Raw genomic sequence first — 26,524 nt, forward strand, 5'->3', positions numbered from 1 at the left:
CAGGTCACAGCATATAAATGTATTGTATGACAATTTGACTATCTATAGTGAGAACACCCAAAGATCAATGTAAAAAGTGTAATTTCTTTCTTCATAATGAAAAATTATTTTCTGACAGTATTACAATACAAAGAATTATTTCTTTTTGGAATATAGTACTCCAGTAAAAGATCTCTGGGAACAATATGGAAACAAACCAAAGCCCTTAAGTACATAATGTATTATCTTCCCTTAGTAATTAATCCAATCCTATTATTTAGAAAAACTGCAGCACAGAGAATGTGAAAATTTGTTCTCACAGAACTACAATAGAATTTCAACTCCAATGTTGGTTCTGTGCTTTTGCCAGAAAATCTTCCTTTTGAAACTGTCTTGGAGATTATTTTCAATTGTATGTTTATTAATCTGATAGAAATTACTAAGAAGTATTTTTGCCTTTCTCTGGGGTGCTGCTGTGGTAAGATAACCTCAAATACTCACTGAAATGATCTGGAGATCCCAGAGTTGAAAACACACATGTCAGGAATTGAAGACGAACCTGAACCTCTGCACTGTGGCTGTATCTAAATGAAAATTTGGACAAAAAAATGCAAGTTTGTTTTGCTGTTTATTGCCATAACTTCTTTCCTACTCATCCATGTGCCTCTTAAAAACATAAATAATTGTTTCTTAAAAGTTTCTTTCTCAATTTCTAGTTCAGTGTATGGCCCAAACCCCAGCTGAAGATGCTGCAGAACCACCCCAAAGAGCAGAATGACACAACAGCTGTCACTAGATAAAATCCTTTTTCTGCTGGGAACTGAGAAAGGGGATAAAAGTGGGTTTTTTTTGTCTTACAGTCCAATTTAACTGCATCATTTTGTCATCTTACAGGATCTAAGTTGTAAAATGCTGGTATTTCTACTCTGAATTTCCAATTCCAAATGATACATATTCTTTACCAAAAAAAAATTCATCACTCATTTAAAAATACTGACTTTATTTCTATTTATACAGTAAAAGCTTGATGGAAAAAGGAGCAGAACAATTTCTCATTTTACCTGAATTTAAAGGATCCTAAATAACTCCTCACTAAAGCAATATCTAATATAAAGGGTGAAGTTAGATTTGAAGAAGTGAAATTGGACCCATAAATAGCAACATTTTTCAGATGTGGGTGCCCATATTGACTTTGACATCTGTCAAAACATGAACAGTCTCTTCCTCTGGGATTGGGGAGCTGGAAATTGTACTGCTTGTTTATACACACCTGATTTTAATCACACAGATTACAAAGTACAGATGGATGTATTCCAACAACAAAAAAAATTATGCAAAGGCTAATGACCAATTTTAAAACATTTGAATAGTTCTAGTATATGAAATCACTTTAATATCAAAACCTTTATGTTTTATTTGCACACAAATATTCAAACATGACATCTAACAAAAAAATGACACAATAGTTGGGTTTTTTTTAAGAAAAGGAAGCTATTTAAAGTATTTTTACAGACTTTTGTCTCCTGAGGCAGGAGATGTCCCTATAGAAAGTATTTACTTACAAGAACACAGCAGCAGCAAGAGAAGACAGCAGAAATGGTTAAAACCATAAAATATCAAAACACTCCAAGTCAGCTGTGTACTTACAGTGCGTGTTTGTGTCGTCCCTCCCTGACTGCCTGGATGTAGTGTACCAAATTATCAAAGAAAAGTTTCATCATATTTAGTTCCTTTTCTGCCCACCTGTGACAATTTGAAGGACAGAAAGTATTATGGTTGGCTTGAAAAGATCAGAAAAGCCACAGAAAGCAGCCAGCTGTTACAGGAAAACAGAACACAAGTAACTCCAAAGTAAACATTCCATTTTGCATCTACCATGGAACTGGACTGCACTCTCCTCCTCTTTGCAATCCTCAAGGTTTCCTAATGTTATTTTCAGGCATAGGACTGACAGAACACTCCCTTTTGAGCCCATGAAAACTGTTCCCAAAGGCCCGAACTCAGAAAAAGTCTAACTCAGAACTGGGCATATGTTTAAATGTCGTGTTAAAAAGCCCAGGGAAAACTGCTGATAACCACTGTCACCTTTTCAGAAGTTCTGTCACTCCGTTCTCTGCAGTTACATGGTTTGCTCTGCTAAGGAATGCTGTACTCTGCATTATCTTCAAATTTCAAAGGTTTTTAGAGTCCCCTAAATGCCAACATTTTTGGGACAGGAGCCTACTTACATTGTTATCCAATGTGTATCATAGCTGCTCCCAAATTGTTGAAATGTTCCAAACAGTTTGGGAAGAAGACGAAGTGAAACTACTACAGATCTGAGGGAGAAAGAAACAATGACAACACATGATTGTTACAAAACTGATAACTGAATTTTGAAATAACTGATTTCAAAATTCCTTTGAGAAGCTCCAGTTCTGTGAGCAAACCAACTAAAGGAAAGTGCTGTAAATCATAAATCAGAGTCATCTGGGTTGGAAGGGACTTTAAAAGTCACCTCATTCCATCCCCTGCCAACAGCAGGGACATTTTCCACTATCTCAGGTTGCTCCAAGACCCATCCAGCCTGGCCTTGGACACTTCCAGGGATCCAGGGGCAGCCACAGCTTCTCTGGGCAACCTGGGCCAGGGCCTCACCACCCTCACAATCAACAATTTATTTCCTCGTATCTAATCTAAACCTACTTTCTTTCAGTTTGAAGCCACTCCCACTTGTCCTGTCACTCCAAGCACTTATAAAAAGTCTCTCACCCAGTTTCATGTGGGCTCCTTCAGGTACTGGAAGGCCACAATCAGGTGACTTCTCTTTCCTAGGCTGAACAATCTCAATTCTCTCAGCATTTCCTCACAGCAGAGGGGCTCCATCCCTCTTATCAACTTCTCTGGCTGTGCTCCAACAGCCCCAGGTCCTTCCTGTGCTTGTGAAATCTCCCATCAAAGTCAACCAAGAAGTTTTCTGACCCTCAACTACACTTACTTCAATTTCTTTACATGTAACTCCTTGGACACACAGCTGAGGTTAATCTCTCAGCATGCTTGTAGCTCATCTCAAATGCAGTTCTCAGCAAAAAGGTAACAGCACAACACAGCAGGTGATGTCCAGCAGTCACTTGTATCATGAAAACAAATTCCACTTTCTCCAGTACAATTTCACTGCTTTGGCTGGTATTATAACAAGTCAGATCAAGGTGTTCCTTCCTCACAGAAATTAGACCCCACAACAGACTTGGTGGAAAAGAATTTGTCTATTCCTCAGCCACCTGTGTAAAATCTGAATACTCAGTGTAAAATGCTTAGGCCAAAGCACTTGACCTTGCCCTTGACTGACTGAGGTGCAGACCTGATTTTACCTAAGGCAGAAAGGCAATAACCTCTGGCACAAGGCAGAGCAGACAAATGCACCAAAACATGAGAAATTCAGGACACCAAAGACAAAAAGAAACGGAGCATCAGAAACACCTGCAACAGTTTGGAAACTATTTTTATTATTTTGCTCTTGCCTAGTCTAAGTTGTCTTCCTGTAAAATGAAATAACTGTTAGAGCCAACTTGGATTTCTGGTATGCTGTAAAAACAAGATACTTATAAAACAGATAATTTATGGTTGAAGTTACCTGTTGTTTGCTAAATTTTCTAAGCAGCCTTCAATAAATCTCATTCGAATCTGTCTGTCAGTGAACCAGCACACTAAAGAACAGAGCAGCTTCTCTGCCTCATTTATTAACCCTTCAGAGAGATGAATCTACAGCAAGTAGAAAGAAAGGGCAATGAATATTATGCATTTATTTTCTTTCTAAAAATAGTGTTTTCTGGTATTCAACTCACTGCATCTTCATCCTGGACCAGATCCCAGAGCAGGGTATTTCCTTTCTTACAAACATTATCCAAATTAATGTCTGTCACCGCATTGCTGTTGTATTGATGTTTGTGAACTGCTGGTCCTGCACAAAATATAAAGACCATTAGTGAATAAACACAAGGAACCATCTGAATTGAACATTATTCCCTAAGTGCACAAACAACAACACATTTTATTTGTTAACTGGGCTATTTCAAAGCTCAACAACGCTGTAATTGCAGCCTTTTTTCACATATGGGTTTTTAAAAGACCATACCAGAAGCCAGAGGGGCAGTTGGGCCAATATTTGCAGTGCTTTTGGCTAATGGCAAAGTGCAATTAAAAACAGCACTGAAGAACTGCAGATGCAATTGCTTTTTAATTTAATTCATACTTTAATTAAAAGATTTCTTAAGCCTTTCTGTGGTGTCGTGGTCCAAAGGGAGTTATCTCCATAACCACCACGGCTGGAACGCAGGGAAGGAGAACATTTCAATAAACTCCCCTCCTACTACGATTCCCTCCATCCAACTAAAAACCAGGAAAAACAAACACCATTTTCCCATGTATTAAAGCATCAAAGTGCAGGATTTTAGAAACTCATCATGTTTTCATAAACACTGATAGACATTTTCTTTCCTCTCTGTGCCCACAGCTGGCATCCTTCATTGATCTACTATTTAATACTATTTTCATGGAACAGCAAAGTCAAGTAGAAAATTCAGACTTGCACACAGAACACTGTAATTATTTGCACATGCAAAACTAGGGGTGTCAAAAATAAACTGCACTGAGAAGGCCTCATGCTCAACCAGGAATTTGAATCTTCAGTTAGACAAGTAATATCTATGGAAAAGACTGAAAAAAATATGCTGATTTATAGATTTATGAAGTTTTTAATAGTTTATTCAACTCTGCAGTGTAGAAAAAGTCCAAATTTTCAATGTCAGGCTGAAATTATTATCATAAAAACTTCTTATTTGATTACTTCAGGGAAATAGATAAACAGCACTGGGTCCTGCTGTCTGCTAGACAAGAGCAAAGTTGGTTCTTGCAGGCCAGTGAAGAAAAACATGAACCCCTCACCAACCCTGCTCTCCATTATGTTTAAAAAGAGGGTAAAAGAGAAAATAAAGCTGCCAAAATAGCATATGGAAGGATGATATAATTCTTGAGAAGTGTTTTAGGAGCATCTTAAATTGCACCCTGAAGTAAACCAGAAGATTTGGCAGTGTAAGATGAAATAGCACAAAATGTCCTTTACTGCAAACTCCCAAAAGTATGAAGTCATATTTTAAGTCATTTTTCCAGAGTTATCTTCTCTAGAACCCATTATGGTTATTTCATTTATAGGTTCATTTATGATGTCAAATGTACAAAATCACAGTAATGTGCACCTACCAGCACAAAAATTACAGAAGGTTTCAGAGAGGAAAATAAAGACAACCTTGCATTTCAGTACCACCTTTCTTTACTCTTAAATAACCTGTTAGAAAAAATTACTTACTAGGTTCTTTTGTGCCTTTATTTGTTTGAACTTGCATTCAAAGCTCCAGACAAAATGGGAAAGTGGGGGATTTAAAAAGATAAACACAGCTAAAACACAGCTAAAAACAAATGAATGTTTCTGTGTTGACAAATCAACACAGGCACAAAAACATATCTCTTGGAGAAGCATTAAATTCTCAGCAGTCATCATGGTTATTTTGCACAAATACAAATAAATGGTTAAAATAACTGCATTACTTTAATTACTGGAGACTAATTGAAAACGACAAACTAAGTTTTTCCATTTTTCTTTTATCACTCTTACCTTGACTCAGATGTTCATGATAGATAGAGGCCAGGTTAGGAAGGTGCTGCTGAAGATGAGATGTTAGCTCAGCATGGGAATTAATCTGTACAAGCTCTTCTTCACAGCCAGACTCTTCCCCATCAAAATCTGCCATATTTTTCTCTGATTTTGCACTGACTTGAGAACTACTGCAGCTGACATCATCTGCACTAAGCATATCATCAACCATATGCCTGCAAAAGAAGAATATCAGAATGGACAATATCAAAGAGGAAGCTGTTTATAGCAGACTACAAGTGAGCAGACATCTCCCTAAAGCTATAGTCAGGATGAATCATCTGTTTGAACAGCAGCCCTTGTATGAATTGGAAAAACAATTACAGATAAGTAAACTGAAGATCTCACTAGCATGATGACTGGGTTGGCTTCTTAATGTTAACTAAATGCAGCACCTTCAAAAACATTTTTAGCATTTTCTTAAAAGCTGTCTTATTTATTCAATACTAAAACTTAAGAGAAATCTTTAATCAGATGTCACCAAATCAGTTATCTGTGTAACTGCCTGTGAAAACGATCATCTCTGTAAAACAGGATTATCCTGAGCTGCAGCAAAATATCCACGCACCAATTGCTGCCCCAATGGAGGATTTTGCTGCCACTTTTATTTCTGTTATGGAGGGAGTCAGAAGAAATGCCAAGCTACCTACCCATCATGGTGATGGTGGTGGTGGTGGTGATGGTGGTGGTGGTGCTGGGGCCCAATGAACTGTCGACAGTTAAATAATTCATTCCCAATAGTTTCCCCAAGGAAGTCCCCCGTGTGAGTTATACAAGAATCTTGAGAGCCTTGTGAAATGTGAGCAGTGCTCATTTCCCCTGCCATGTCGTGCTCTGCATCCTCAGCATGGGAGCAAGCGTCGAGCATGCGGATGCGATTATCCACCGGCGGCACCGCGTCCGTGTTAAAAACGTGCTCCTTGCCCGCCCCGTTACTGGCGCCGCTCCTCTCTGACGCCCCCTGGGCATCTCCCAGGCAAATGCCCGTTTGTGATTCCAGTTTTCTGCCTCGTAGATCTGTGCTCCGACTGCTTTTCTGGGGATTGTGACTCCTGTCCTCTTCCTCTTCGTCCTCCTCCTCTTTGAGAGCCTCGATATCCGCGATGTCTTCCGACTGCACCTCGCTGCCGGGGCTGCCGGCGGACTGGCTGGCGTGACTGGAGTTGGCCTCGTTGCTGGATCCATCACTGTGGCCACTGCTGCTCCCAGGCCCACTGCTGCCATCCTCACCACTGTTGGCTGTCTCATCAGAGCTTCCTTGCATGGATTCCTGAAATTATTTCAGGGTTTTTTTTAATATGGGCGGAAAAATAAAGCACCGCTGGAAATACATAATTAATATCATCATCATCATCATTCAAACATCAGTCTTCCTTTAGGAGGAAATGTGTCACATCTACAAGTTTCCATTCATTCTTTCTCAATTTGGTTGCTGATGACAAAATGCTCCAAGCAAGATTCAGATTTAATAATTGATTTTTTTGCATTACCTGGCTGCTAACAGGGTGCACACACACAGAGCCCCATAGTGACACAAAAACAAGGTCTTGCCACCCATTACTGAGAGATTAACCTAACTGAAACACAATTGAAATGCAGGAATACATTTGTCTGAGGTGGTTTTGAAAGAAGTACAGATAAAACATCATTTTTATAGCTAACAACAGGCAGCTCAGCAACAAAATTCCCGGAGTCAGACTCGTGCTCTTACCTCTGTGTCCGAAAGGCGCTGCTGGACGTGTTTTGTTCTGTTAATCAGCTGTTCCTCCATTTCAATGTCACTGCCTCCACTCTGATGGGTGTCACTGTTGTCACTACTTTGAGGGCTTGCTGCTGGTGACCCTAATTCAAAACCACATTTCCCAGTTACTCTGTGACAGGTAATTACTGGAATGTAACAGCCCTGCATAAATCTGCCTCAAATATTGAGCATTCTTCCAGCAAACAAAGATATAGCTTAAATGATGTGTACCTAAGCACTAAAAATTTCATTTAGAACACTGAGCATTTTACAAAGTTTGTATTCTGATGTCTCTTCTTGCCAGAGTTATACTAATTTCCTAGATTCTAGTCGAAATATCACTTCATTTGGTTTCTCATAAAAACAGAATTTCAGATTTAATTCTGTTCCAAATTCAAAAGCACTGTAGAATCCAGTGAGCCAGACCATGGTGCACAACTAAAATAATACTTACAAGGAGAAGGGGCTGCTCTTCTGAGCTCCTCTTCTTCTGAAAGAAAATAGCAGGATGGAAAAATAAGTGACTAAAAATCATTTTGTCAGCATATAACTGTCCATGATTCATAAAAACCAGCAGTATGAAGAGAAAGGGAAACTACAGTAAAATGGCTTGGCAGCACCTTTAGTAATGACTGTGGGGAAATACACAGTCAAGTAAAAAACAAAATCACCAAATCAAGAACAGCATGTAATACCATAAACTAGGTAAAAAGTAAGCAAGCTTTTATAAGATTTTGTGTAGCTGTTAAGTTATAGATGTGTTGTAGAACAAGAATGGTTATGGATCATTTTCTGTATTAGAAAGAAAAATACAGACTACTCTAGCTATACAAATAGAATGGATCTGAAACACAAAGCTTTCCAAAAGCACTCAGACTTTTCATGCTTTCATCTACAGCCTCAAGTTCTGCTGGAAAAATATGCCAGCGTGACACTTTTAAAAAATACTTAAAGGAGAAAGTTCTATACCTGCTTTTTGTCCAAACTCAACATGAAGAGCTGAGTTTGGACAAAAGAGACTATGGAAATTCTGTATTTAACTCCCGGATCTACTGGAAAACCACACACCTTTTTTGTTTCCCATGGGCAGGTTGGTACTCAGTAAAGATGCAAAGGAGCTTTGTTTTGACAGCTGAGCCTTAGCTGCCAGTGCATTATTCCACAGGGCTTTGATCAGCATGGATGCCAAATACAAGGTCTGGAAAGAAAAGCAGGAAAAAGTCCCATTAAGCAGCAGATTTTGGATATAAAGATCCACTGTTCGTTTTTCTCTACGCCAATACTACATCTCACTGAAACAGACTCATCAAAATAAACAAATTAATTAAAAAACATTGTGTGAAACACATTCTAAGTTCAGACAGGAAGTTAAAATTTTCCATCAGTTGTTATGTAATCTCTAAAAATTATGCTTCAAAAAGCCAGGAAAGGTGTCATTCAAGAAACATGACAACTTCACTCATAGAGTTCGCCCTTTCTGCATTAATGAATATTCCTTTAGGATGACAAATCCATCACGGTTCTTTAACACTCTCATTTAATTGCTTTTCTCATGCCAGTGATGTTGCTGGCCTTGTCTTTACCTGTTCAGTGTGAGCACTGGGATGAAGAGTTGAGACAAGGTTAAGGAGGTGTCTAAGTGGGACAGGGTCCAAGTTTTTGATCAAAGAAGGAAACAAGTCGTGTATGTAACGACTGCAATGCTTCAGCTACAAGGTACAAACAGAGAAGGTAACAGCAACAGCAAAATAAACAAATAAATCAAACATTGCAGCAAATAAATGTATTTGTACTAATTTTCAGGAAGCAGTTGTCAAATAATTTCAAACTTCAGCAGATCTGCAATTTGGACTGAAGTAATTTTGACACTGTAAAGCCTGCAAACGTACAAATCAAATGTAACAGTTCCTTCCTTAGTTCTAGTTCTGAGAGATTAGGTGAAAAAGAAGAACTGGAAGTTTGTTTTGAATTTGAACTTAAATATAACTTCTAAAATACTAGTTTATATGCTAGATCTTGAGGGAAGCAGCATTTGCAATGATTACCTTATTAGCAGTGGTAAATACAAATAAAGACTTCTCAGGAATAGACTGTGTGAGGATTATAAAGAATTCTTTTGTCTTTCCAGTGATGGATGTCAAAAAATATGACAATGTGTTCAGCTAACTACTCTATTTCCACATGAAAGTGACAGTGCTCCTGGATGACTCCTCTTTGGTTAAATGCTGCTTTTCACAGTCACTTAAAAGAGTTCAATTACGTTTCTGAGGATGTTGTAATTCAACACATAAAATAATGGTTACAAGAAAAAAGTTCTAGAAAAAAATCTTATGTTGGTTAGCACACTTGCACCTCAAAAAGGATTTTTTTCATGATTTATTTTATTTTGCCTTCCTGGCATTAAAATATCTGTGTCAGCAATCTACTGTGTACAGGCCAACTTTCACAGGATTCACAGTGCAATGCAATCATGTGGGTTCCATACAAAGATGCATTTAAACATCCTGAAATAACTTCAGTTGAGGGAAGATGAATTTTTGTCGAAAGGCTCATTTAAAAAGTGGAAAAATATACTTTAAGGCCTTCTATTCTTTTAGTCTGAAAGTGTCAGCCTATGAAACAGTGTTAGAGGTTTAAGCCTTTTGCAGGAAGTGATCAGGACATACTTAATTCTGACATCAAACATACTGTGAAACTATCACAATGCCAAAATGAACACTTAAACTGTAAAAGAATTACCAAAATTAGGTAATTATATTATTCCTAAAGCAGTATAAAATATATTTAAAAGATCCAGAGGTCTAACAGTGTGTGAGATACTGTGTGGAAACACCAAGGAAGTGAAAATACCGTTTTAAAATGTAGTGTGAAATAAATAATTATTAATTACTCTGACACAGAAAAATGTTGGAGTAAATGCTGTTCCAATGAGCATTTAATTAACATTCCAGCTGCAAGTTTTAATGTTAATGGACCACACTGGTTTCACAATGTGTGTTCAGTACTATTTGACTGAAATAAATGACAAAGAAATATTGAACACAAAAACAAATCCCCTTTAAATTCTAACCTGTTATAACAGTGTGTTCCCTAGGCCTGTTCATGCCCATTGTATTCAAATCCCCTAAATAAAAAATGTCACAATCTAAAATAACACAGCGACCCATTAAAAGTAGCACACAAATAAATCTTTCTGAAGGCAAAAAGCCCATCAGAGTTTCCAGCTTTAGCAAGCAAAAAATAAAATTTCAGTGCCTTCTATAGATTTTAACACCAGTGGAGGAGCACAGCTGTAAACTTCACTGCCACAATTTTCACCTGATTGTTCCCACCAGGAGTACCAGAAATGGAAGCTACAATACACAGGAGCAAGGCAATTTAGCACAATAGTAAAAATATTGCAACTACCCTACAACCTTCATCCCCATTCTCAGTAAAAATACTCTGTCCTTTCTATACAACTTCATTTTTTCCCTTGTATAAAAGGAGCCAGGGTCATTTTTTGCATCTAATAAATAACCCAGTAACTGTGGCAGTTACCTAACTTGACATTTTGGTCAGCAAAACGCTCAGACAGTCAAGAAAAAGCAAAAAAACTCAACTTTAAGAACGTGAAACAAAATCAACCTATTTTCTGTTTTGTCTTTTATCACTCCTGCAATTATAAAAATTCAATATATACCTGTGCAGCAGCCCAAATACAGTCTATGTGTTGAGTACTAAGTCTCCCCTCAGCTGCAAGAAAATTCAGAATCACTTGGCACTGTTTGATGATCTGCAGAGTGAGAACATAGTGAGGAAAGGTTTACTAGAACAAGTTAATGCTCCAAGTTTATACCAAATTAATAATAATAGAATACAAACCTCAATATGTAAATTTGGTCCAAAAATGTGCTCAACTACATTGTTGCTGATAAGCCAGTCTGCAAGTTCTTTTGCAATTGACCTGAAGATGAAAAAAGAGTGGGAATGTAAAATGATCTGCCTGTAATATTTACTCTGTGCTCTTCTCTAGTACATCCTGCAAGTTGATATCTGCAGTTGTAGGGAGGGCACAAAAACCTTCTGAACACAAACCATAGTCAATGTTCATTTTTCCAAACAGGAAGCAAATTCTTTTTTTTTTTTTTTTTTTTTTCATTAGCTGGAAAACTAATGCCAAATATCAACATTTCCCCTCTGGATCATCAGCAAACATAACCAATAATTCTACTGATTTTATTAGTTAATGTTCAACAGACCACATGCAAACAATTCCAAAGACCTCACATGGAAGATTTTGATACTGCTATTAAATCCAGGTTTATCATGGAATTCCACAAGTACTGAAATACAGCAAAAGATGGGAGTGACAGAAATTATTTTCTTAACGAAGCCATGAATTTATTTTTAGACTCTCTTACACAAACAACAACTCTCCCAGACTGTGTTTGCCATGGTCATATTTACACACATACAGCACACACAGATACATCCAAATTCTCGTTCTACTCATCCACACCAACAGGGAACTTTACCCACTGCCATTTCTTAAGCAAAAATTCAAATTAAGCATGACAAAGAAACTGAGTTTTCCAAAACAAAAGCTGAACTTCCAGAAAGCACTGCCTTGTCTGGAAAGCAGTGCATAAACTCCTTTTTATTCCTTCTCTTCAAGCAAATGTTTGTTTACCCTGATTTTGGCACCAGAAGCAATTACAGGACATCAGAGTATTTAAAGCCCAGCTTTTGGTTTAAATGTCCCTGGAATAACAGTGCTCTGTTTCACAGGGAGAAAGGATGGAGGGAGAGGGTGCCTTAGAGGACTTGAGGAAGAGTTATTTTTACCACTTCTTCCCATGTCACATTTATAGTCACTATTAAAATCCAGGATTGCCAATCTTTATCATCCTCAAGAAGGAAACAAGATTCTTTAGGTAAAAAGAGATTGCTTTTGTAAGTTATCCAAACAGGATTCACTATTCAGGGGCACACTGCCAGTGCTTCAATTGTTTTGAACTGCCTGCTCCTCATGGGTTGAACTCAAGGAGCAAAGTTCCTGTTACTCCACGTCATTTCTAGACTGTTCTCTTCCAATTCCAGGACATGGGGAATCAAATATTCTCATACTGTCCAAAGATAATGTCCCATGACATGTAAGTAATGATTGATTGGCCTGCAAGGTACAAAAGTTATTATTTATGGCTTATCAATAAATGAGTTTCACATTAAAAGTGTAAAGTTTGACAGAGGATCTGCTCAAAGAGGGATTGAAAAGATAAGCAACATCTGTTCCATGAATCCAAGGTGTCTTTAACTTCCCACAGTCTCATTTCAAAACCCAACTACCCCAATACCCAAAAGATGCCCACCCAAAGCAAACTTTGGCACATGCACATCTGACTCAGCCAAGGCTTGGATTTCTGTCTAACAAAGTCTGAAGGAAGACCTTTCCTTTCTTCTTGCATCTCAACTTTTCAACCTGTAGCTTTGAGAAGGAATCTCAGATAAATAACCACTGTTATGCTCACTGGCAATGCCAGTATGAAAGGACACATTCCACATGGCACAACATGCATTAGGATTTGTATCCAGTCACATGTTGCATTTTAACCACTCCAAAGGAAAGAATAAAAGCTCTCCTCTAGAGTGAGTTCCTTCACATTTTATTAGATTACCATGGTAGTTCTCTGTCTCTAATTCACACCATGTTTGTTCTGAAAAACCACAGATAATTCTTTTGAAGGAATGCCTTTTTTAATGGGTGTATTCTCAGCAGTAACAAACTCTTTATCCTTCTCAACCCTGAGCTCAACCCTGGTAAAACAACATCTCAGATTTCTGAAGGTAAATCTGCATTTGATATGGATTTGTTGAGGATGACCAAAAACAAGAGGATCCTTGTGCAAGGCAGAATGAAGCCCTTGTGCTTCCCAGAGAGAACTGTTCCTCCCAGAAAACTGGGCTGAGGGCACAGCAAACAGTACCTTTTAAAACAATCAAGTTATTACTCCCACAAAGTGGTTTTTTTTTCTCTGATTCGCTAAGGAATAAATTTACAGTATCAGATTCAAGGATTCATCAAAAAAGCTAATTTCAGTGTAAATGAGGGGTGTCTGTCTTCTTTCCTGAACACTTCCATTTCAGCAAAGGTTTTCCTGAAAAAATTTACTCTTTTGTATTAAATGAAATGGTGAGAGTGAAAATCATGCATTATGATCAAAGCATAGATGTGCTTTTCCCTCTCACATGAAAGTGGCAGCACAAGGAACGGCTTTACAAATTAGATATCCAAATCAGACAGACTTTAGGAGAAAGAAAATTCACCTTGGGAGTAACATATTAGCCGTTTTTCATGGATTTAATAATTGGATAGCAATAGGAAAAGTCATTTAAAGAACCTGATACTCTCTATGGCTCTGTGCTGTGGCAGGAGAAGAGAATAAAAAGGCAAAGGTAGCAGCTACTCTGGTTTAGTTGTCTCTAAATCTCTCTCACACTGGAAATGTATGTAACACTTAATCCATTTCTCCCTAGAATTTTAAATGTGAGTTCACTGATAATTCATGTCTGTCAAAAATAACTGGTTTACTTCCAAGCAATGAAATTCAAGCACTTTTGACGTGAGTTTCCCCAGGCATTCCATGAGACTGCAAGGAAGAGAGGGGGAACTGTGCAGTTGCTGATACAACCTGGAACTGCATCGAATTTTGCTCATTCTTATCCTCCAGTTCATGCATTTTCCTGGTAGGTCAAAGAACACCTCTCCATGAAAAGACTGGGTTAAAGTCCTGGAAACATTTTAATCTAAGGCTGTGGTGCAATACTTGGTACCCACATGATGACTCAAATCCAGGAACAAATCCCACAGCAAAGTAACCCCCCTGAAAGAAAACCTTATTTATTCAACCAATCAATTCCCCACGAAGCTACAAAAACACACCAGCTCAGAACTGGATGAAATACAACAGCAAGTCCTCAACGTCACTGAAAACCAGGATATAAAAGCTCCAAGGAAAAAATGCAGCTCTGTAAGTGGCAGCTTGCAAGGGAAGAACACTAACACCTCTTGACAACATCACTGAAATAGGATCTACAACACAACAACAGATGTGAAACCCTGATCTCAACTATTTAGGATCAGAAATGCAAAGAGGATACAGAAGGCACCTTCCCAACACATTCAAGCACATGTTTTTGCTTCTGAGCACAGATTTTCCTCTTTGATGCTCTGCAGGCTCTGAAACCACCGCTCTGATATCATCAGGAATATTTGTTTAACTGTTGTGTGGGCCACAAGAAAGAAACTTTAGTGAGCTGAATGAAAAAATTTGCTTTTTTTTTTTTCCTCCCAGAAAAATCTGAAGTTCCCTGAAATTTGGTAGACAGGAGAAGAGGTGTTTGAAATAATGCTGCCAGAAACTCAAGTCAGTAAACTCAGACAAAAATGAAGAAAGCAAGAGTTAACATAAGGCAAGAAACTGCAGTGAAGGGAAAAAGCAACACAGAACTTGCAATAGACTATCTCAATAAATAAGGAAAGAGAGGGAAAGAAAGGAGAAATAATCCACTTTAGGTTCACAGGTGAAAGGAATTCTGGACACCTGAAATTGCTCTGTAGGAAGCTTTTTAGGTGAGGGCAATCAAGGTTTTTAAACGAGTCCAGGAAGTTGCCTCAGTGTCAACCTGGAACCTGAAACCCGAATACTTGGCTGCCTGCCAAGTGAAGAGCAAAACAAAATCTCTCTTTACACATGTTATTTCCAGAGGCTGACAGTGTCCTCACTAAAGAAAAGACCAACGTTTTTCCTCTTGTGGTCCAAGTAACACCAAAAAAAGAGTATCTTTCACTTCCTGAAGAGCATCATCATTTTTTGCTAAGTGACATCAGTGAAACAGTTGCAGGAATCATTCAAAGACTGAGACTCTTCTGTTCAGGCTTGTTATTTTTAGCTTCAGTAGATTTCACACTCCTCAGTACCTCAGATTGCAAAGAATTTGATTCTATCTTTAGAGCCAGGAACAGCTAAATTAAAAGTCCATCTCTGAGGGGTATAGTGAAGTTGAGTGGCTGAGACATTGCCCACATCTGGACCACGCACGTCCTCGGTCACCACAAAGCCTCAACCCTTGAGAAGAAAGGGAAATGAAATCTCAAAAGCCACACAAATACCTACAGCTACAAAACAGATCCCTCTGTCTCAGCTTTCTGCTGCTTCCAAGTGCAATTTGTGAAATCCAGTGTTTTCATAGACAAAAGATGCTTTAGCTTGTCTTACCATGAAAAACTGCAGTGCTGAGGATAAAGGTGGGAAGCTACTGTTGCAAAATATTTGCTAAAAAAACCCTGATATTAATTCTGAACAAGGGAGAGCCAGGACTAACTGAAAGCTGATTTTATTTTTGAAAGGTACCTCCCGCAAACCCACCTTATCAAGATACAGAAGGAGAAATCCCAAAGGTTGACAGTTCCAAACGCATCTGGAAAAGTCAAAACATGTAATGGGGATGACCAGACATAATGCAGAACATCTTCTTTTGGCAAATCTGCAGAGGCCACAAAGGTAAAAAATAAAACTTAAGACTTCCTTTCTCTGCTAAGGAAAGAACACAGGAATGAAAAGCTTTCCTTTTGCTGCTCATTCAGTCACTGCCAACTCCCTAAGTGCCTTTTCATCCAAAAATTCTCATGAGCAGAGTCTGTAATGAGAGGGAAGCTTTGTACTGAACAAACTGGAGAAGTGAGACATTTTCCCCATCCTTCTGCTCCAGCCCTTTCTGATTATTTGGCTGGAAGACATCAGTGATTCCACAAGATATGTGAAGATAAGCAGCAATGCTTGATACTGACTTGCAACCAGCCTTTCAGGTAAAACAGCAGAACAACTGGAATTCTGATTGTTTTTTTTAAAATCACATACTACAGAAGTGGAAAAGAAGGCTTTCTGTTCGTGCTGCATTCCTTTCAAATGACAGCCTGTTTACAGATGCCCCTGCCAAGAAAGTAATATCCCAAAGGAGAATCTGACAATTTCCTTCAGCTTTAAAATAACTCTGATGCACTTGCAGAGTACATCTGCTCTTCTGCAGGGAAATTTAACCACTCATCTCTTTTTCCACGTTCATAAGTTCTCTTTTTTACATTTGACACAGAAAATCAAACAGCTTTGTATCAGGTTTAACTGGCATGATCACTTGTTAATGTTACTACGACCTAAAAACAACCCCTGTTTCAGATTTTCAGCGTGAGGGAAGGAGAAGAACTGGCTAAATCTGAGGTTTGTGAGTCCCAGTGTAAGAACACAACATGAACTGGGAGTACAGGGTAGGAAACACCCCAGCTGACCTCACATTCCCAACATGTTCCCCTCCTGCAGTATTTACTATTTATTTCTTATTCTCAAGGTATTTCCACATCTCCCCAGAAGCAAAAATGCCCTAAATTCTTTATGTTTAAAATAGCAACACATTCCCAGGAATTCCTCTTCAAATATCTAAGGTGTTTTTGACATGAAATCTCCAGAATTGTGGTCATGACTGAAGCCAGATTTCAAAAAGTGTTAAAATGAAATTTGTAATAAAAGTATCCAGACAAAAGCAAGACACTGCTGCTGTGAGAGTCTGCCCATTAATAAAGTACTGGAGAGTGTGTGTGTGTGGCCCCCAACACAAACAAGAGTACATCACCCCCCCAGAGAAACTTAAAAAGTGCATTATGAGGAAAATTCTACAATTTGCACATATTGCCTGTTATTTCACAAAAACTGCGATTTTGACTACTAAAATACATATTTTTCATTTAAATTCTTGACGGTTCTACCATTAAGTTTAGAGTTACTACAGAAGTGAATACATTTCCTGGAATACAATCCCACAGGTGAATCTTCTTGAAGATTTATGTGAGTCCTTTTAAAATTTTTCAACACACCTGAGTTATACAAAGTAGGACTTTGAAGAAAAAAAAAAAACAAACAACAATAGCATTGTCCCTCAAACCGGGTGGAGAACTAACAAGGTTGGGAGCCAGTGATGGCAACACAAGTCTTGGTTAAACAAATAATCCAGAGAAATGAGAAGATGGTAAAAAGGATATGAATTGGATATGAATTACCTAGTTCTTATTTATACAACACCACAGAAATAATGGGCCATTATAGGTATTTATTTCAGGTATCTACATTTTTCTTGCCTACCTTCAAGCTTACCTTATTTCTATACTTTAATACAGAAAAGAAATCCAGAAACATTTAGAAATATTTTATGGCTACCATTTCAAACCATTTATTAACCCCCTGATCAGAGTATTTCTAATAAATGTCTCAGATTATCACTGCTCCCCCACTGTGTATAATCCATAGCAACAACAGAGAAAAACTGCAATCATATAAAGCACTTCAAGTATTCAGAATAAGGTTCCTACTTACGTTTCTGTGTCTGAAACTAATGACTCATTATTACACACATCATTGAAGGTATGAAGTTGATTCTACAGTTAGAAAAAGGAAGGAAAAAAATTACAATTTTATCCAAATACTTGGTGAGACAGTTTTCTTATATTTAAAAATAGTAATAGTGACATTAAACAAAGTTTTCTAGGACTTTATGTTTTTAAGTAAGTTGTTTAGACAAAATTAGAGAATGAAAACCTGTATTTTTACCTGTAAAAGGAAATATATGAAAATCTGTATTTTTACAGGAAATGAAGCTTTCAAACATGCCTGAGGTCATAAATTTAAGACATTACAAAGGAAAAAAAAAAGCCTGTTCAAAGTTTTACATCTCTTTTCCTCTTCTTCCCTCAGCATCAATGGCTCTGTATCCAATTCTTTACATGCATGTAACATTTTTTTTAAATATTTTAAATTACATAATAGAACTTATTTGGTGTCTTATTTAAAAAAGAAAAAATTAAAGGCACAGGAATGTGAATTTTTTGGAGTTAAAATTAAGCTCCTTGTGTAGCTTTATCAAAATATTCACTCTCTTGAAACAAGTCAAGTACATGCACTCAAATTCAGGTGAATTCACTGATCTTCTCAAGTCTTGACACACGGAGTTATTTGTGTCCCATCTCAACAATTTTCAGGGGAAAAAATGGTTTTAAAAAAACAAAATGGAAAACATGCACTAAAACTGGTGAGACATGAGAGCCTGACTACACTTATTAATAGATTGGTTACTAATAGAGAATTTCAAATGAAACATATTTAGGAGTGGAAATTAGAGCTGGGTCAGAGAACACAGTGGAAGCTCCCTGATTTTTCTTAAGATTCACCTCCAAATGTAAACACTTTGAAAAGGCTCAAAGAGTGACAGTCTTGAGCTGTTCCTATCACCAGTTTTAAATCCAGGATCACCACTGATCAACACTTCCCATATCAATTACTTCCCCAAAGCAATTCTGACAAAAACTGTCTTTTCATACTGGGATTTACAAACAATTTTTACAATAATTTCAACTAAACTCTTTGAACTCTTGCCACGGCAGCACAAGACAAAGCACACGTGGGACAGCATTGCAACACCTTGCTCTACCTCACCTGCTAACAGGTTTCTCACTTCAAGTCTTGTTTCTTTGAATGCCAGAGGGAATTAAATCCTTTCTCATTTTTGTCCATCTATGAAAGGTGCTAACAAACCAAAGGCACCAGTGCCCAGACACTCAATTGATGTGACACAAAAGTGTCAGGGATGGAGGACACAAAGGTAGAAAGGCTTCAGCAAAGAAAGCTGAATGCTAAAAAGCAACTCCCTGTGCTCATCTCCAGAACCAGGCACCATAGGAGAGGAAAATAAAATTCTATTTGTGAGGGAATAGGAGAGAGAGAGAGATGGTGTTTTGGAGTTGAACCACCTCAACAGGTGACTGTGAGATGAAATGGAAGAAAAACAAGGTAACAGTAAAAATAAAACTTTGTATGATTTGAATGAGAAAGAAGAACAAATTGTCTTAGTGTCCCAGAGCAGTTTTAAGGACCAGTCACATAAAAAAGACAGAGTCAGTAACTTATTAGCATACAATAGCACACAATTAGCTCACAATATGCCATTTTTACAAGCTGAAAACTATTGGTTTTAGTCTAAAAATACTGCAGATTTTTTCTTCTGATAATACATGTCTGCTACTTAAAAATTCATTTTTACAGCAATATTTATCAATCACAACAGGTGAATATTTAACACAACTTCACACTCCCTTAAATGAGCTAGATGCCTGAAAAAATAAAGCAGCTGATGAATTCTTATCTTCAGACTTCGTTTTGGCAAGGATACACAAAAAAAAAAACCACTGGTAGTTGAACAAGGAGAATTGTATAAAACCAAAAGAAAGTATTTATAGGAACTGATATCTAATCTAATTGCAACTATGCAAAAGTGGAAATGGATTTTAAGGTCAATTAGACTGTGTGGATGTAGTTCACAGCCTGTTTTTACAACCTAGTAAGTTACCTGAACGTAAAAAAACACTTACTTTGGTTAAAAGCCAGCAATAATCTGATTAAAAGTACTTACAGATCTCTTTAAACTACCATTTATTAAATTGTAAGTACTTCTACCTAGAACTATAGTGAGAAGCAAAATCAAGCTTAAGTAAACTTGTACTCAGTGACACCACATCATCAGAAGAGAAGGCCAAATATGCTTAGAAAACACAAAAGCTGACAAGGCTCAGATGGATGAAAAACTTCACTTTTGCCCTCCTGTGGGACTATTTCTCAATGGTTGTAGGCAGCAATGATAACTCAAGAATGCCCAATGTATCTTGCCTGGTGCAACGTGGAGCATTTCCATGGGAAAGGGAAAGATGGGGATTTTTATTTTATTTTTTTTAGTTTTAATTGTTTTCTATTTGTTGCTGTATGTATTTACCACTTCAATTCAGCCTTCTGCTAATTAATGCAGAAATGCTCTCTCTTTTGAAACTGACTGTACTAACACACAGAAAACAAGGTTTGTGCAATACAAAAGCAGCAGCTAATTGCAGCAGGGTCAAGATGCTGCAAAGGTAAAAATGCAAACAGATTGAAAGCCTTTCTCAACAACAAATACTGCCATGGCAAGGGGCTCCATTTCAACACAGCTGTCACAAAACACAGTTCTAAGGGTGTTGTTTAGCACGTGAATTGTTCAGGTAATGTGAGCCAGTTCCATATGGTGCAGAACACAGCCACCACTTGGACTCAGCTCTCAGCAAACCCTACACTCACCATCACATCTGTAATTTCCCTAAGGCTGCATGTAAGAGGATCCTGCTGCTTTCACACATGAAAAAAAGCCCCCCAAACAAGCCTGTGAATCATAAAGTGCAACAAGAAAAGTTTTTTGCAAAATGTAATTGATACTTCTTTAAAAAAGTTCTTACTGTTATTTGGCTCAGGCCAGCCAATCTCATTGTCAGAGTTGGTGACATGAAGTATTTGAATGCAAGATCAAGACTTTCTTTATCAAAACACAAGGCTGTATCCAAGGGTTCCTTCACTGTGCTCCACATTAGATCTGCCATGTTCCGGGCCGCGCTCTGCCGCAACTCCTGGTCTGACAGTTTACATAAATACCTGGGAGAAATTACAAATGGAAGGGAAACAAAAAGGGTATGATTCAAACTAGAATATTCCTGGAGCCATCTTGATTATAGCAAAGATGTATTTCCCACAGCTCTAAGATAACTCAGTCTTAAAATATCACTATTAAAAGTTGGCAACAATTAATGAAAAACACCAAGGAAAATCAGAAATATGTATAATATTTTTTAAAGTAAATAAATTGCTAACGAATTTTGAACAGCTTAAGTCTCTTCTCTTGCAGTCATCTTATCCTATACAATGAGGTGCAACACAAATAAACTCTGCAAATGGAAGGCATAAAAAATAATTACTTACAAAAACTAATAATGTACAGAACCTGGTGGAACCTCAGTCTTACCTAAGCAGGACCAATACACAGAAAATCTGTAGTGAAATGCCTGTAAAGTTCACATACAAAACACCAACACAATTGAGAATTTCTTCTAACTGAATGTGAAAAATGTTTAGAAACAAGCTTTCCCGAGCTCATTTTGATACCATTAAATATGGCACAGCGAAAGGTACATGCATGCAAAGTTAGCATAACTCATTTTTTCTGCTGAACTTCAGTGTTTTGAAGTTTCAGCTACATCCAAACTAGATTTAACTACACAGAAATGCATTAAAAATCCATTTGTTTGACAGCCTAAGCCTGGATCCGTCCTTGGAGACTGGCCAAATAGATGCATGAATCTTTTAAAAAACACACGAGATATTAAACTACACTTAACCAGATTTATGCACCATTCCTTTGCATTTACATCATATAAACATCAGTACATTTTTTTTTTCAAAGCAAAACTACAGGCCCTGATTCTTATTTAGATAATGGTTCTTTTTCACAGCTCTTGTGTAGAGGCCTTAAAATAAACACACTTAAGTGATACTTAACACTGTCAAACAGAGAAAAGAGACTTCAGTGCAAATAATCCCAGAGACTGGAGATGTGTGACAGGAATCACAGATCAGTAACAGGAGGACAAAAGAAGGACCATTCCAGGCCAAGGCAATCAGATCTTTCCCTGTTCTTTGTTGTGAGATTTGTCTTCTCATGTGGAGCACTGGAAATCAAATCCTGGCAAGAAAATGCTGCTTCTGTGCTATGAGCTCTAAACAGAAGTAAAGTAGGGATGGAAAGGCAACATTAATTTAAAAAGTTCATCAGCAAAGAGGACCCAGTGACCTGCCTTTAACCTGCAGACAGGTGAGAGCTGTGAGGGGAAAATGTCCTGGTCTGTGTTACCAAACAATCATTGGTGATTAGCAAATGAGGTGATTTGTCACCAGCAAACAGTGATGGCAGCGCTCCTGTTGCAGCCATGTGTCCTCCCTACTGCCAAAGGGGCATCCAGCACCTCTGTCCAGCTGTGCCTACAGCAAGTTAAATATTGAGGACTTATTTTATGGGAGAGGCAGTGAATGAAAGAACAGAGGCCATAATTAAGCTCCTACACCCAATCACAAAAATTTTGGAGTTGTCATCCCTGGAAGTGTTCAAAAAAAAGGACAGAAGTGGCACCTGGGGACATGGTTTAGTGGTGAACACAGCAGTGCAGGGTTAAAGGCTGGACTCCATCTCAGGGGTGTTTTCCAACCTCAATGATTCTCCGACTCTCAGCAATATCAGATCAATTTTCATCTCCCCATTTTTATATGCAAACTCTCACCAGGCCTGGCTGCCAGAGCTTTTCCATGTCCAGAATTCACATCAAGTCAGCATTTCTAAAAGTGAAGCATGTCTAAAAATTTCAGACATGTCCAAACACATCACATGAACTCTCTTATTTTACAAAGGACAGATGAGTGTCTGCATGCTCTGAGCAAGGGGATGGACACACCTAAACACACAAAGGAAGGGTGCTTTGATGGCTTCATTCAAGTTCTGTAACAGGACTTGGACCTGAAATCTTCCTCACACTACAAAGTTTGGTGAAATAACTACATTTATATAGTTTAGAAAAGAGAAGATTTTTTATTTTAATACAATGTTATCAGTCTAAACCTACTTTATTTATGCAATTCACATTACATCCACATTTTGAACCTGAATCAGACTTGTGTTGTAATTTCTGTATTACAATATTGAGAGTGTGCTTTTAAAAAGATTGCCCTTTAAAATAAGTGAAACTGTGGTGTAGGTGCATTTTCATAGCTACAGAACTACTTGAACAACAGTATCTTCTGTTTTGCCAATGCCCTAAAGAAAGCTACAGAGAACAGAGCACTTGTTACCACACAGTTTTTAACACAACAGGGTTTTCTAACCTAAAAAGAAGCAGAAGATGGCAAACTCCTCTTCAGAAGTGTAACTGCAGCCAACACTAGAAAATCTGTTGGCACTACTACACCGGTCATAAATCAAACATGATCATATCTTTACTACAATGATTAAAAACCACAGAAACTTGCAGAGTAGGCCACACCTCCTTTTTTATTGTGGAAAGATAGAATGGCCTAGACCTGTCTGCATCAGTAACATTTTATGTTTTTAGAGGTATAACATTACTATTAAGAAAAAAGAGATCTTTACCTAACACTGGCAATTAACTCACATCTTCCCCTACACTGAGTACCTGTGAATTTGCTGCATTGCCTCACATAAGAACAGTGGAGCAAGGGAAAGGTCTATTTAACCCAAAAAAGCCGCTCTAAAAGCAGATTAAAGATTTATCCCATGTATAAAAAAATGGATGAACCTATCTACTACTGTGAATTCATTTATCTCTTTCTATTTATACATTGGCTTTCTCATTAACCTATGCCAGTGAGTTTGACAACTATGCTTGAGTGAAAAACAAACTCCTTTCCTTTCTTCCATCTGCAACCTGGCAACTGGATGGCACGTTCTCCATACCTTTTTTTAAAAAACCTGTGAATTACCATCTCCTACTTGTTATCTTCATATCATTCATACATGATATGAATTGCCCTGTCAAAAATCAAACCCTTCCTAGACTCTGTCTCCTCCTTTCAATGTAAATTTTTTATTGCCACCTTCTTTGTCACCCTTCCTACCACCGAGGTAGTTCTGTTATTATCTGCAGGATGGAAGGTGCAAAGTGTATAGACAGTATAGAAATGTGAATGCATGACTGACTCATATAATGGCTTAATAATAGCTTCCATTCTGTCCTTCATTATTTTTTTAATTCCTACATTTTTATCTTTTTGAGTCTGATGAGCATTAAGTCTTGAAGGAAGAGATGAATGATATGCCAGGACCTGTGTAATCTATTTAATCTGGAGTTTTTGCCTAAATGAGACTTTCAGCATGAAAGATAACTTTTTTATACATCTGCAGAAAGGATATGCTCATATTATAGGACATTTCCTGCCAGCCTGGCATTCTTAAAATTATCAATTAATAGATAGTATCTACATTTAGTTTTTTTAAAATATCAGTTTTAACCTATTTACTTCACTTTGCTGTATTTGGGGATGGACAGAGTTCAGTTTTAAACACACACTCCCATGTGTGATGTAATGCTTACAATCACAACTTATGCCTCAGAATTTCAGCTACTTAGCTGTGAAACCATCTTTTTTCCCTTTAATCTGACTCCTTTGGACCACAGCTGCAAAAGGGCATCCAGCAGAATGAGTCAGTTCTCCTGAAGTGTCTGGTTATTGTCTCCTGACTTAGCTATTCTTTTTACTTTAAATTCTCAGATTTTTTGGAAGAGGCAAATATTTTTTGTGATTAAAACCTTCAAGGCTTATTACAAGAGGTTTTCATGACATGTAGTAGCAGCGAGTGGTCTTGGGTACTTCCATAAACCCCATCATAAAATGAGTATTTTTAACAGGGGAGTAATTTTTATTCTTTCAGCTGCATTCTCTATGAGAAGCATCATAGATCAGGAATTGTTTGGAGCTTCCACTTCTTCTGCATATACCAGTGCCACAACCACCCAGGAGCCACTGCCACTTGGAATTTCTCAATGTGCTCCAGCACAGATTGCTCTGTTTCTGCCTAACTGGGGCACAGACAGGAATCCTTCACAAAAAAATGTCACCAGATCCATCTTCAAGCAGGAGACAGGGAGAAGGGGATGGAAGCAGAAAAGGGGTGGAACAAAATACGTTCCTGGTCAGTGCTACTGCTGCACTTTCTACAGGACAGAACTCTCCACGGCACTTTCAAGCAACAGTCTGACCACTGAAAAAAACCTGTCCTCAAAACACCACTGCTGAGAGCTCCTGCAGTCCTGAGACATTCAGGATCTGGAACCTTCCAGAACATCTCTCATCTCTGGTCTTGAGGCCGAAGACAGATGGAACCAATGTCTTTGGTCATAAAGAGACTTCATCAACTCACTCTCATTTATAACTGCAGTAAGTCAGGACCTACTTTGAGTCACTTTTGGAAGTCTCACTTAATGAGAACTTTGCAATTTTAAATACAGAATTCTAAGGTATTAGGATCAGTATGAGCTTCCTTACTGAAAGATGCAAATTTTATTTCATGTAATTTTTAATGTAATCCTTTATTTCTTTCCTAAACTGCTTAGAAACACAGGCCCTTCAGAGGCAAGATGTGAATGCCATTGGCCAGGCAGAAAAAAACATTTATTCATCTTTTTGTAGCGGCAGCAATAATGACAGGATTGTGTCCATGATCTCTGAATATTCCATCAGTGGTCTCCTCTCTCCAAATACACACTTTGCTGTTTTCCTTCATCCACTCCTTGTAGAAACAGCCATGACATGAAGGGTAACCTCAGCTGATAAAAAGTGCTGCTGAGACACCAACCAGGTGATCTCTCTTGCTGGTCAGCTCTACAAAATGCACTTCCTGCAAGGAATCTACAGGAGCAGCAATTGGAACTAAATCATAGCCCAGGAGCTTGTTCTAGACCAAAACCCTTTCCAAAGCCTTGCAGTTTGCAGGGCAGCAGAAGCTCTGCAGGATTTCTTTAAAAGGTGCTGTGCTGCTGTGCCCACGATTGTGTCCCCTGTTTTTTTTTGTCTTTTTCCTGAAGTAAAAGCAGATGGAGACCCAGAGCCCTAAGCTGCTAATCCAAGATCTCCAAGTTTGACAACCACGTGGGGTGAGCTGCATCCATCAAGAAAGTCATCTTTCCCTGAAGGCATCTGTGTTCACTTCTGTCCCACAGAAAGGTACAGCACTAGAGGTTATTTTTGCTATATGGCCTCCAAGTTTCAGTCCCACTCCGTAAGCGAATCTTCACTAAAAAAGCTCTGGATTTCGTAACATTGAGGAACCTCAGATCCCATCAGGATTCAGCTGTGAAAAATAAAAACTGGGAGAACTTCACCTTCCTGCTCTAAGCTGAGTTTTCCACTGATGTATCCTGTGTCAGTGTTACCTTTCTGATTGATGTGAGCCTACCGTAAATTCTACAAACAGACATAAAGGGCATTATTTATGGCAAGAAGACAAATCCCATTGCAAAGCAAATATTCTAATGGACAAAGAGGAAGACACGAGAAACTCCCCCCAAAAAAATCTTCTATGTATTCCAGTGAGCCCAGCTGCACCTATAGTTATAACACAGAAATGCTTTAAGCATCACAGGATGACAAGCAAGGATTAGCAACAAGAACTAC

General features: G+C 38.1%; 1 protein-coding gene across 11 annotated transcripts in view; it reads right to left on the bottom strand.

Annotated features, from left to right (window-relative positions):
- The window catches only part of USP34 (ubiquitin specific peptidase 34), a 110,213-nt gene that overhangs the window by 51,545 nt on the left and 32,144 nt on the right, over positions 1-26,524 (bottom strand). For 8 of the 11 annotated variants that reach the window (XM_015620867.2, XM_015620872.2, XM_015620868.2 and 5 more), the window contains exons 7-21: positions 20,752-20,944; positions 17,813-17,874; positions 11,274-11,355; positions 11,092-11,184; positions 8,993-9,118; positions 8,478-8,607; positions 7,864-7,899; positions 7,380-7,510; positions 6,319-6,938; positions 5,630-5,844; positions 3,804-3,919; positions 3,593-3,720; positions 2,208-2,297; positions 1,627-1,722; positions 481-563 (exon numbers count right to left, since the gene is read on the bottom strand). In XM_015620867.2, the coding sequence (XP_015476353.1) occupies positions 481-563; positions 1,627-1,722; positions 2,208-2,297; positions 3,593-3,720; positions 3,804-3,919; positions 5,630-5,844; positions 6,319-6,938; positions 7,380-7,510; positions 7,864-7,899; positions 8,478-8,607; positions 8,993-9,118; positions 11,092-11,184; positions 11,274-11,355; positions 17,813-17,874; positions 20,752-20,944 (2,201 nt within the window). The remainder of the gene's footprint in view (positions 1-480; positions 564-1,626; positions 1,723-2,207; positions 2,298-3,592; positions 3,721-3,803; positions 3,920-5,629; positions 5,845-6,318; positions 6,939-7,379; positions 7,511-7,863; positions 7,900-8,477; positions 8,608-8,992; positions 9,119-11,091; positions 11,185-11,273; positions 11,356-17,812; positions 17,875-20,751; positions 20,945-26,524) is intronic. The other 3 variants (XM_033513178.1, XM_015620865.2, XM_015620874.1) reach the window with 1 other exon arrangement.

The sequence above is a fragment of the Parus major genome, chromosome 3, assembly GCF_001522545.3.
Source record: "Parus major isolate Abel chromosome 3, Parus_major1.1, whole genome shotgun sequence".
NCBI lineage: Eukaryota > Metazoa > Chordata > Aves > Passeriformes > Paridae > Parus > Parus major.